Source organism: Sturnus vulgaris, chromosome 30, assembly GCF_052056855.1.
Source record: "Sturnus vulgaris isolate bStuVul1 chromosome 30, bStuVul1.hap1, whole genome shotgun sequence".
NCBI lineage: Eukaryota > Metazoa > Chordata > Aves > Passeriformes > Sturnidae > Sturnus > Sturnus vulgaris.
The window spans coordinates 940,092-953,237 of record NC_142272.1 but is presented as its reverse complement, the minus strand read 5'-3'; the positions used below and the strand labels follow the sequence as shown (position 1 = coordinate 953,237).

Below are 13,146 nucleotides of genomic sequence, written 5' to 3'. Positions count from 1 at the left end.
CGTGGCCTTGGAAGGGGTGGGGGCTGGGACATTTTGGGGACACTTGGGGGGGGGGTTGGGGACATTTGGGGACATTTTGGGGGGTCTCGGGATTTGGGGGAGGGGGAGAAGAGGTGACAGGCCAGGCCCAGAGGTGACAATAACACCCTGCCCCCCCCTCAAAAAAAAAAAATCACCCAAGAAATTTTATTACAAATTTTTTGCAGAAATTACAAAAAAAAAAAAAAAAAAATTTCCAACTCCAAAAAAACCGCGGGGGGGGAGGGGAGGGGACAAAGGGACATCGAGGAGGTGGCATTGGGGGGGGGGAGGGGAGGGAGAGGGGACAACCTGTAAGTGCCACAAATCCGGGATGGGGGAGGGGTGGCCTGGGGACCCCCCACCCCCCCCCACCCACGGGGAGATTTTGGGGGTCTCAGGGAATTTTGGGGACATTTTGGGGGTCAGAGGCGCAGGTGGGGGACAGCTCTGGTGACATCGCGGAAGAAGGGGTGGCCCAGGGCGGCCTTGGCCGAGATTCGCTTGTTGGGGTCGTAGTGCAGCATTTGCTGGGGAGAAAAAACGGGAAAATGGGAAAAAATGGGAACAAAATGGGGAAAAAATAGGGAAAAAAAGGGGGGGAAAATGGGGAAAAATGGGGGGAAATGGGGAAAAATGGGGGGAAAAAATGGGAATAAAATGGGGAAAAAATAGGGAAAAAAGGGGGAAAAATTGGGAAAAAAAGGGGGGAAAAAAGGGGAAAATGGGGGGAAAAGGGGGGAAAAGGGGAAATAAAGGGGAAAAATGGGTGAAAAATGGGGAAAAAAGGGGAAAAATTGGGAAAAAAAGGGGGGAAAAATGGGGAAAATGGGGAAAAATGGGGAAAAATGGGGGAAAATGGGGGGGGAAAAAAAGGGGGGAGAAAAGGGAAAAATGGGGGAAAAAGGTGGGAAATGGGGAAAAAAGGGGAAAAATGGGGGAATGGGGGAAAATGGGGGGAAAAGGAGGAGAAATGAGGAAAAATGGGAAATTGGGGGAGGGGGGAAAATGAGGAAAATGGGGGAAAAATGGGGGGGAAAAAAGGGGAAGAGGAAAATAGGTGAACAAAGGGGAAAAATGGGGAAAAGGGAAAAAAGGGAAAAGGGGAAAATGAGGGAAAAAAGAGGAAAAAAGGAAAAGGGGGTAAAAAGAGAGGGGATGGGGAAAAAAGGGGAAAAGAGGGAAAATGGGAATAATGGGGGAAAAGGGGAAAAAAGTGGGAAAAAAGGGGAGAGAAAATGGGAAAAGGAAAGAAAAATGGGGAAAAGGGAAAAATGGAGAAAAAGGGGAGAAAAGGGGAGAGAAAAAGGAGAAATCTGGGGGAAATGGGGAAGAAAAGAAAAAAAAAGTGAAAAGAGGAAAAAGGGGGGAAAGGGGAAAAAGGAGAGAAAAGTGGAAATGGGAAAAAGGGGAGAGAAAAAAAGGAGAAATCTGGGGGGAAAATGTGCAAAAAACGGGGAAAAAAGCGGGGGAAAAATCAGAAAAAAAGGGAAAAAATTGGGGGAAAAAAGGGGGAAAATTGGAAAGAAGGGGAAAAAGGAGGAGAAAGGGGAGGAAAAAAAAAGAGAAATATGGAGGGGAGAGGAGAAATATGGGGGGAAAAAAAGAAGGAAAAAAGGGGAAAAGAAGGAAAAGGGGGAAAAGAGGGAAAAAAGGAAAAATGGGGAAACAGGAGAGAAAAGTGGAAAATGGGAAAAAGGGGAGAGAAAAAAGGAGAAATCTGGGTGGGAAAAAAGTGCGAAAAATGGGTAAAAAAACGGGAAAAAACCGGGAAAAAATCGGGAAAAATCGGGGAAAAAATCAGGAAAATTCAGGAAAATTCAGGAAAAATGAAGAAAAATGAGGAAAAAGCGTCCCCTCACCGCCAGGAGCTTGCGTCCCTCGTCGTCCAGGGGCGGCAGGACCTTGGCCAGGTCCTGGCGGGCCCAGCGGGGGAACGTGGCTTTGTAATCGGGCAGGGCCGACACCCCCGGCCAGCGGCCTCGTCAGGAGTGCCCAGGGTCCGGAAAATGCGGAACAGCTGATCGATCTCCGAGTCACCGGGAAACAGGGCACGGCGGGTGATCTGGGGACATTGGGGACACCACAGGGACATTGGGGACACAGAATGGGGACACAGGGACAGCTGATCGATCTCCGAGTCACCGGGAAACAGGGCACGGCGGGTGATCTGGGGACATTGGGGACACCACAGGGACATTGGGGACACAGCCTGGGGACAGCACAGGGACAGCTGATCGATCTCCGAGTCACCGGGGAACAGGGCACGGCGGGTGATCTGGGGACAACGGGGACATTGGGGACATTGGGGACACAGCCTGGGGACAGCTGATCGATCTCCGAGTCACCGGGAAACAGGGCACGGCGGGTGATCTGGGGACAATGGGGACATTGGGGACACAGAATGGGGACACAGGGACAGCTGATCGATCTCCGAGTCACCGGGAAACAGGGCACGGCGGGTGATCTGGGGACATTGGGGACATTGGGGACATTGGGGACACAGCCTGGGGACAGCTGATCGATCTCCGAGTCACCGGGAAACAGGGCACGGCGGGTGATCTGGGGACATTGGGGGACATTGGGGACATTGGGGACACAGCCTGGGGACAGCTGATCGATCTCCGAGTCACCGGGGAAACAGGGCACGGCGGGTGATCTGGGGACATTGGGGACAATGCAGGGACATTGGGACACAGCCTGGGGACAGCTGATCGATCTCCGAGTCACCGGGAAACAGGGCACGGCGGGTGATCTGGGGACAATGGGACACCACAGGGACATTGGGGACACAGGGACAGCTGATCGATCTCCCGAGTCACCGGGAAACAGGGCACGGCGGGTGATCTGGGGACATTGGGGACATTGGGGACAGCACAGGGACATTGGGGACATGGCAGAGACATTCGGGACACTGGGACATTACAGGGGACTCAGGGACATTGGGGACACAGGGACATCACAGGCACATTTGGGACATTGGGGACATCACAGGGGACACTGGGGACACAGGGATACGGGGACATCACAGGAATATTGGAGACATTGGGGACATTGGGGACATCACAGGGACATTGGGGACACAGGGACACAGCCTGGGGACAATGCAGGGACACTGGGGACACAGGGACAGCACAGGGACATTGGGGACATCACAGGGGACATTGGGGACACCACAGGGACATTAGGGACACAGGGACATCACAGGCACATTTGGGACAATGGGGACATCACAGGGGACATTGGGGACATGGCAGGGACTCAGGGACATCACAGGGGTCAGGGGACACAGGGACATTACAGGGGACATTGGGGACATTGAGGCCATCACCAGGGGTCAGGGGACACTCACAGAGCTCAGGGGACACCCAGAGGGGACAGGGGACAGACCCAGGGGACACCCAGAGGGGACACAGAGCCCTGTGAGTGACCCTGGGGGGACACGGGGGACAGGGGACACAGGGGACACCCCCAGGGGGGTTTGGGGACACTGGGGACAACCCCAGGGGGGTTTGGGGACACAGGGGACACCCCCAGGGGGGTTTGGGGACACAGGGGACACTGCCAGGGGGGGTTTGGGTACACAGGGGACACTGCCAGGGGGGTTTGGGGACACTGGGGACACCCCCAGGGGGGTTTGGGGACACCAGTGAGGACAGGGACACAGAGGGACACGCCCAGGTGACCTCCCCAGGTGATTTGGGGAGGGGGACACCCCAAGGGACACCTGAGACCCCCCCCGGGCACATCCTGGGGGGACCCCAAAGCCACCCATGGGGGGCTTGGGACATCCTGGACACCCCCAAGGGACACCGGGGTCCCCAAAGCCACCCTGGGGGGGTCCGGGGTCACCCCGGGGTCCCCAAAGCCACCCTGGGGGGGTCCGGGGTCACCCCGGGGTCCCCAAAGCCACCCTGGGGGGGTCCGGGGTCACCCCAGGGTCCCCAAAGCCACCCCGGGGGGGGTCCGGGGTCACCCCAGGGTCCCCAGTCCCGTCCTGTCCCCTCCCCCCGGGACCTTTCCCGGGGTTTGTCCCCTCCCCCACCCCGTGAGCCCCTCGTGACCCCCCCGGACGTTGTGGTCACCCCGGGTGACGTGGGGGGGTCACCTGATGTCCCCTCCCCCCCCCCACGCCCCCACAATGTCCCTTTGTTCCCACGGCTGCTGTGACGTCACAGCGGGGTCACCCCTGGGGGGAGGGGGGTGGGGACACCCAGGACCCCCCCCCAGGGACCCCAATGTCACCCGAGGGGGTTTGGGGACACCCAGGACACCCCCCAGGGACCCCAATGTCACCTGAGGGGTTTGGGGACACCCAGGACCCCCCCCAGGGACCCCAATGTCACCTGAGGGGACCCTGGGGACACCCAGGACCCCCCCCAGGGACCCCAATGTCACCCGAGGGGGTTTGGGGACACCCAGGACCCCCCCCAGGGACCCCAATGTCACCCATGGGGACCCTGGGGACACCCAGGACACCCCCAGGGACCCCAATGTCACCTGGGGGGACCCCAAAGTCGCCCTGGGGTGGCTCTGGGGACACCCTGGATGTGTCCCAGGGGACCTCAGTGTCACCTTAATGGGGTCTGGGGACACCCAGGGCCCATCCCAGGTGTCCCCAATGTCCCCAGTGCCACCCAGTGTCCGAGTCCCCAATGTCCCCCCAGTGTCCCCCCAATGTCCCCAATGTCCCCCCAGTGTCCCCAATGTCCCCCCCAGTGTCCCCCCCAGTGTCCCCAGTGTCCCCAGTGTCCCCCCAGTGTCCCCAGTGTCCCCAGTGTCCCCATTGTCCCCAGTGTCCCCCCAATGTCCCCCCAGTGTCCCCAGTGTCCCCAATGTCCCCCCCAGTGTCCCCCCCAGTGTCCCCAGTGTCCCCAGTGTCCCCCCAGTGTCCCCATTGTCCCCAGTGTCCCCAGTGTCCCCAGTGTCCCCAGTGTCCCCATTGTCCCCAGTGTCCCCCCCAGTGTCCCCCCCAGTGTCCCCAGTGTCCCCAGTGTCACCCCCAGTGTCCCCATTGTCCCCAGTGTCCCCAGTGTCCCCAGTGTCCCCATTGTCCCCAGTGTCCCCAGTGTCCCCAGTGTCCCCCCCAGTGTCCCCCCCAGTGTCCCCCAGTGTCCCCCCCAGTGTCCCCCAGTGTCCCCCAGTGTCCAATGTCCCCAGTGTCCCCCCAGTGTCCCCAGTGTCCCCCCAGTGTCCCCCCAGTGTCACCCCCAGTGTCCCCAGTGTCACCCAGTGTCACCCAATGTCCCCAGTGTCCCCCGTGTCCCCAGTGTCCCCAGTGTCCCCAGTGTCCCCAGTGTCACCCAGTGTCCCCAGTGTCCCCAGTGTCCCCAGTGTCCCCAGTGTCCCCAATGTCCCCAGTGTCCCCCGTGTCCCCAGTGTCCCCAGTGTCCCCAGTGTCCCCAGTGTCACCCAGTGTCCCCAGTGTCCCCAGTGTCCCCAGTGTCCCCAGTGTCACCCAGTGTCCCCAGTGTCCCCAGTGTCCCCAGTGTCCCCAGTGTCACCCCCAGTGTCCCCATTGTCCCCAGTGTCCCCAGTGTCCCCAGTGTCCCCAGTGTCACCCCCAGTGTCCCCAGTGTCCCCAGTGTCACCCCCAGTGTCCCCAGTGTCCCCAGTGTCACCCCCAGTGTCCCCATTGTCCCCATTGTCCCCAATGTCCCCAGTGTCCCCAGTGTCCCCAGTGTCCCCAGTGTCACCCCCAGTGTCCCCAGTGTCCCCAGTGTCCCCAGTGTCCCCAGTGTCACCCCCAGTGTCCCCAGTGTCACCCACCATCTCGGCGAAGATGCAGCCCAGGCTCCAGATGTCCACAGCTGTGCTGTAATATTTGCAGCCCAGCAGGATCTCGGGGGCTCGGTACCACAGTGTCACCACCTGCCACCGGGGAGGGGACATTGGGGACAGTGGGGACATTGGGGACATTGGGGACACCCCTGACCCCACTGGGGAACCCCAAAGGGACCCCGGGGGGGTTCTGGGACCCCCAGGGACCCCAAATCCCCATCCCCAAATTCCCACCAAGCCCCCCCCCCCCACCATGGTCACACAGGGACCCCGAGGGGGTTCTGAGCCCCCCAAATCCCCCCCAAATCTCCCCCAAATCCCACCCGTGTGTGGGTACACGCGGGGACCCCCCCAAAATCCCACCCAAGACCCTCCAAACCCTCCCCAAATCCCCCAAACCCCACAGCTCGTGTGTGTGGGTTCATACAGGGACCCTGAAAGGGTTCTGAGCCCCCCAAATCCCCCCTAAACCCCCCCCAAATTCCTGCCAAACCCCTCCCCAATCCCCCCAAACCCATCCAAACCCCACACCTCCTGAATGTAGGCACATGTGGGGACCCCAAATCCCCCCCAAACCCCCCAAATCCTGTCCCAAGCCCCCCCAAACCCCACACCTCGTGCATGTAGGTTCACACAGGGACCCTGAAGGGGTTCTGAGCCCCCCAAATCCCCCCAAACCCTCCCCAAATCCCCCCCAAACCCCACACCTCATGGATGTAGGTTCACACAGGGACCCTGAAAGGGTTCTGAGCCCCCCAAATCCCCCCTAAACCCCCTCCAAATTCCCTCAAATCCCCCCTAAACCCCCTCCAAACTCCCTCAAATCCCCCCTAAACCCCCTCAAACCCCCCCAAACTCCCTCAAATCCCCCCTAAACCCCCTCAAACCCCCCCAAACTCCCTCAAATCCCCCCTAAACCCCCTCAAAACCCCCCCAAATCCCACACCTCGTGCATGTAGGTTCACACAGGGACCCTGAAGGGGTTCTGAGTCCCCCAAATCCCCCCTAAACCCCCTCCAAACTCCCTCAAATCCCCCCTAAACCCCCTCAAACCCCCCCAAACCCCACACCTCGTGCGTGTAGGTCCTGACAGGCACCCCAAAAGCGCGGGCCAGCCCGAAGTCGGCCAGTTTGATGGAGCCCTCGGCGTTGATGAGCAGGTTCTGGGGTTTGAGGTCACGGTGCAGCACCCGGTGAGCGTGGCAGAACGCCAGGCCCTGCAGCAGCTGGAACAGGTAACTCTGGGGACAGAGGGGACATCGGGGTCACCCCCTGAGACACCCCTGAGTGACCCCCAGGGTGGGTTTGGGGTCTGGGGTTTGGGGACAGAACGCCAGGCCCTGCAGCAGCTGGAACAGGTAACTCTGGGGACAGAGGGGACATCGGGGTCACCCCCTGAGACACCCCTGAGTGACCCAGGGGACCCCTGAGTGACCCCCAGGGTGGGTTTGGGGTTTGGGGTCACAGGACAGAACGCCAGGCCCTGCAGCAGCTGGAACAGGTAACTCTGGGGACAGTGGGGACAGTGGGGACATCAGGGTCAGGGTGACATTGGGGTCCCCAGGGTGCCCCTAAACCCCCCCAGGGTGACATTGGGGTCCCCAGGATGACCCTAAACCCCCCCTTGAGTGACCCAGGGGACCCCTGAGTGATCCAGGGGACCCCCAGGGTGGGTTTGGGGTCTGGAACAGGTAACTCTGGGGACAGTGGGGACATCGGGGTCAGGGTGTCCCCAAGGTTTGGGTTAAGACCCCACAATGATGTTGGGGGATGTTCACGGGGTCCCTAAACCTGGCTGGGGGGATGTTGGGGACCCCTGGGGTGTACCCAGAGTGCCCCTAACACACCCAGGGTGACATTGGGGTCCTTGGGGGACACTGGGGTCACCCACGGTGTCCCTAAACCCATCTAGAGTCACATTGGGGTCCTTGGAAGGTCCCCAGGGTGTCCCTAAACCCCCCTAGTGACACTGGGGATGTCCCTAAACCCCTCCAGGATGTGCCCAGAGGGACCCCAGAGTCACCCAGGAGGGTTCAGAGCCCCCCTGGACACCCCAATGTCACCCCAAGGGGTTTAAGGGTCCCCCAGTGTCCCCCCAGGGGGGTTTGGTGACCCCCCCTGGACACCCCAATGTCCTCCAGGATGGTTTAGGGTCTCCCTGGACACACTCATGGGGTCCCCAATGTCCCCCCGGGGGTTTAGGGCCTCCTCAATGTCCCCCATGGGGGGTTAGGACCCTCTCAATGTCCCCCCGGGTCACCTTGATGAGGGGCAGGGCGATCCCACTGAGGGACGAGGAGTCCATGAACTTCTTGAGGTCCTGGTGCAGGAACTCGAACACCAGGTACAGCTTGTTCTCAGTGTGGATGACATCCAGGAGCCTGGGGACAGGGACAGGGACATGGGGACAGCCCGGGGACAGCCCTGGGGACACTGGGACAGCCCTGGGACATGGGGACAGGGACACCAGGTACAGCTTGTTCTCAGTGTGGATGACATCCAGGAGCCTGGGGACACGGACACGGACATGGGGACAGCCCGGGGACAGCCCTGGGACAGCCCTGGGGACATGGGGACAGCCCTGGGGACATGGGGACAGGGACACCAGGTACAGCTTGTTCTCAGTGTGGATGACATCCAGGAGCCTGGGGACAGGGGGACAGGGACATGGGGACAGGGACATGGGGACAGGGACACCAGGTACAGCTTGTTCTCAGTGTGGATGACATCCAGGAGCCTGGGGACACGGACACGGACATGGGGACAGGGACATGGGGACAGCCCTGGGGACACGGGGACAGGGACATGGGGACAGGGACACCAGGTACAGCTTGTTCTCAGTGTGGATGACATCCAGGAGCCTGGGGACACGGACAGGGACATGGGGACAGCCCGGGGACAGCCCTGGGACAGCCCTGGGGACATGGGGACAGCCCTGGGACATGGGGACAGCCCTGGGGACACGGGGACAGGGACACCAGGTACAGCTTGTTCTCAGTGTGGATGACATCCAGGAGCCTGGGGACAGGGACAGGGACATGGGGACAGCCCTGGGGACATGGGGACAGGGACATGGGGACAGCCCTGGGGACACGGGGACAGCCCTGGGACATGGGGACAGCCCTGGGCCATGGGGACAGGGACACCAGGTACAGCTTGTTCTCAGTGTGGATGACATCCAGGAGCCTGGGGACAGGGACAGGGACATGGGGACATGGGGACAGCCCTGGGGACATGGGGACAGGGACATGGGGACAGCCCTGGGGACACGGGGACAGCCCTGGGGACAGCCCTGGGGACACGGGGACAGGGACACCAGGTACAGCTTGTTCTCAGTGTGGATGACATCCAGGAGCCTGGGGACACGGGGACACGGACATGGGGACAGCCCGGGGACAGCCCTGGGACATGGGGACAGCCCTGGGGACATGGGGACAGGGACATGGGGACAGGGACACCAGGTACAGCTTGTTCTCAGTGTGGATGACATCCAGGAGCCTGGGGACACGGACAGGGACATGGGGACAGGGACATGGGGACAGGGACATGGGGACAGGGACATGGGGACATGGGGACAGCCCTGGGGACACGGACATGGGGACATGGGGACATGGGGACATGGGGACAGGGACATGGCCGGGGACACGGGGACATGGGGACACGGGGACAGGGACATGGGGACAGCCCTGGGGACAGCCCTGGGCCATGGGGACAGGGACATGGGGACATGGGGACAGGGGGACAGGGACATGGGGACAGCTTTGGGACACGGGGACCTCAAAGGACCCAGGGGGGCCTCACAGCCATGGGGACGTCACAGTGTCCCCAAGTGACCACAGGGCCTGGCATGGTCACAGCACATCCTGGGGTCCCCCCAGAGCCCCCAGGACCCCCCAAGACCCCTCCCAGGACATTCCTGGGACCCCTCCTCGGTGACATCTCCCCCCAGAGCCCCCCAGGACCCCCCAAGACCCCTCCGAACACATTCCTGGGACCCCTCCTCGGTGACATCTCCCCCCAAAGCCCCCCAGGACCTCCCAAAGCCCCCCAGGACCCCCCAGGACATTCCTGGGACCCTTTCTTGGTGACATCTCCCCCCAAAGCCCCCCAAGATGCCCTGAAGCCCCCCAGGATCCCCCAAAGCCCCCCAGAACCCCTCAAGACCCCCCCCAGGACACTCCTGGGACCCCTCCTCGGTGACATCTCCCCCCAAAGCCTCCCCAAAGCCCCCCCAGGACCCCCAGACTCACTTGACGATGTTGGGGTGGTTGAGCTCCTTGAGCAGCGAGATCTCCCTGATGGCCGTGCTGGGGACACCCTCGGTCTCCCTGCGGTGACAACCAGGGGGCAGGGAGGGGGGGGTGAACCCCGGGGACCCCCCAGGAGACCCCTCTCCACTCCCGGGACCCCCCCACTCACGTGTCCAGGCGGATCTTCTTGAGTGCCACCACCTCTCCTGTCACCTTGTTGCGGGCCTTGTACACCACCCCGTAGGTGCCCTCGCCGATCTTCTCCACCTTCTGGAAGTTCTCCATGGAGGGGACACCGGGGGGACACCGGGGGGACACCGGGGGGACACCGAGGGGACACAGGGGGGACAAAGGTGGGGGGACACCGGGGAGGGGACACCGGGGGGTCCCGGTGCTGGAGGAAGCTGAGGGGACAGCGGGAATGGGGACAGGGGGTGGCTCTGGGGTGGCGGGGGGGGTGACCTGGGGGTGTCCCCAAGGGTGGGGGGGGGTCTCGGAGGTGGGGGGTGGTCCCAGACAGGGATATCCGGGGTGGGGGTGGGGCTGTGCCGAGTGGGGCCGGGGGTGTCCCGGGGTTGGGGGGTGTCCCCCGGGGGGGGGGTTCTGGGTGTCCCCGCGGTGTCCCCGCGGTGTCCCCGGGGGTCTCTGCGGGTGGGGGGTGGTCCCGGAGGGGATATCCGGGGTGGGGGTGGGGCTCCGGGGATGTCCCCGGGGGTGTCCCTGGGGTGTCGCGGGGCCGGGGGTGTCCCTGGGAGGGTCGGGGTGTCCCGGGGGGGTCCTGGGGGTCCCCGGGGGGGGTCCTGGGGGTCCCGAGCGCGGCCGCCGCGTCCCCCCCGCGCGCGCCAAAGCCGCGGCGGCCCCGCCCGCGCCGCTTCCCGCCTTTCCGCCGGCCACGCCCCCCGCGCCGCCGCTCATTGGCTGAGAGAGGCGTGACGTCAGCATACGCGGGAGATCCCTTAAAGAGATAGAGACACTACCGGGACCGGCACCGGGAATCGGAATGGGGACACCGGGGACAGGGACAGGGATGGGGACAGGGACGGGGATGGGGACAGGGACAGGGACAGGGACAGGGACAGGGACAGGGACAGGGATGGGGACAGGGACAGGGATGGGACGGGGACAGGGACAGGGATGGGGACAGGGATGGGGACAGGGATGGGGACAGGGACGGGGACGGGGACAGGGACGGGGACAGGGACAGGGACAGGGACAGGGACAGGGACAGAGATGGGACGGGGACAGGGACAGGGACAGGGACAGGGACAGGGACAGGGACAGGGATGGGACGGGGACAGGGACAGGGACAGGGATGGGGACAGGGATGGGGACAGGGATGGGGACAGGGACAGGGATGGGGACAGGGACGGGGACAGGAATGGGGACAGGGACAGGGACAGAGATGGGACAGGGACAGGGACAGAGATGGGACAGGGACGGGGACAGGGGACGGGGACAGGGACAGGGACAGGGACAGGGATTGGGACAGGAATGGGGACAGGGACAGACACAGGAATGGGGACAGGGACAGGGACAGAGATGGGACAGGGACAGGGGACGGGGACAGGGACAGGGACAGGGACAGGGACAGGAATGGGGACAGGGACAGGGACAGGGACATTCGGGACAGGGACAGGGACGGGACAGGGACAGGGACAGGGATTGGGACAGGAATGGGGACAGGGACAGACACAGGAATGGGGACAGGGACAGGGACAGGGACAGAGATGGGACAGGGACAGGGGACGGGGACAGGGACAGGGACAGGGACAGGGACAGGAACAGGGACAGGAATGGGGACAGGGACAGGGACAGGGACATTCGGGACAGGGACAGGGACGGGACGGGGACAGGGACAGGGATGGGGACAGGGACAGGGGACGGGGACAAGGACAGAGATTGGGACACGGACGGGGACAGGGGATTGAAATAAAGGCGGAGATCGGGATTGGGATCGGAGCGAGACCGGGAATTGGAACAGGGACCGGGATTGGGATCGGGACACTGGGGACAGGGACACGGGATTGGAGTAGTGACAGGGACGGGGACAGGGACCGAGACAGGCGGTTGGAATGGGGACAAGGAGCGGGACCGGGAATTGGAACAGGGATAGGGACCGGGATTGGGATCGGGACAAAGACAGGGACTAGAACCGGGGATTGAAACCAGGACAGAGACCGGCACCGGGATCGGGGACCGGAATGGGGACAGGGACAGGGACAGGGACAGGGACAGGGACAGGGACAGGGACAGGAACAGGGACAGGGACAGGGACCGGGACAGGGACAGGGACAGGGACTGGGCATAGGGATTGGGACACTGGGGACAGAGAGCGGGACAGAGCGGAACCCAGGAGCGGGATCAGGACTTTGGGGACAGGGACCGCGGATTGGAACAGGGATCGGAACCAGGATGGAGGATTGGGACAGGGACCGGGATCGGGACCGACACCCGGGATTGGAATTGGGACAGGGACCGGGATCGACACCGGGACCAGGGACCAGGATTGGAATCAAGACCGGGATCGGGATTGGGACCGGGGATTGGAACAGGGATCGGAACCGGGATTGAGGATTAGAACAGGGGTAGGGACCGGGACCAGGATCAGGGACTGGGATTGGGATCGGGACCGGGGATTGGGACAGGGACCGGGGATTAGAACAGGGGTAGGGACCGGGATCAGGGACTGGGATCAGGGACCGGGATCGGGACCGGGACACCACAGGCTCCGAACTGGGATGCTCGGCCAGTGGCTGGACCGGGCACCAGGAGCCCAGACCGGGCTGCGGCCGGACCACAACCGGACACACGAGGGGCACACGGGGGTCACGGGGAGCAGCCCCGGGGGGCACACGGGGGTCACGGGGCTCGCCGGGGGGGTCACGGGGCTCGCCGCACACGTGGCCAGCATGAGCGGCACCGGGAGACACGAAAATGCCCAGAGCAGGAAAAATCGGGGTCCCCCCCTGTGTCATCGGGGTCCCCCCTGTGTGGACAAGTTCGGGGTCCCCCCGTGTCACTCACTGGTATCGGGGTCCCCCCGTGTCATCGAGGTCCCCTCATGTCGCTCACTGGGACTGGGGTCTCCCTGCGTGTG

The 13,146-nt window shown here is 62.9% G+C and overlaps 1 protein-coding gene across 1 annotated transcript; it reads right to left on the bottom strand.

Annotated features, from left to right (window-relative positions):
- Positions 1 to 315: 315 nt before the first annotated feature.
- CDK2 (cyclin dependent kinase 2) lies at positions 316 to 10,514 on the bottom strand. Its single transcript, XM_088180819.1, is given in 8 exon segments — positions 316 to 548; positions 1,881 to 1,996; positions 1,999 to 2,083; positions 5,788 to 5,889; positions 6,870 to 7,040; positions 8,060 to 8,180; positions 10,050 to 10,127; positions 10,219 to 10,514. Coding segments are annotated over 8 exon segments (894 nt in total). The 5' UTR covers positions 10,335 to 10,514; the 3' UTR covers positions 316 to 443.
- Between the last annotated feature and the right edge of the window lie 2,632 nt (positions 10,515 to 13,146).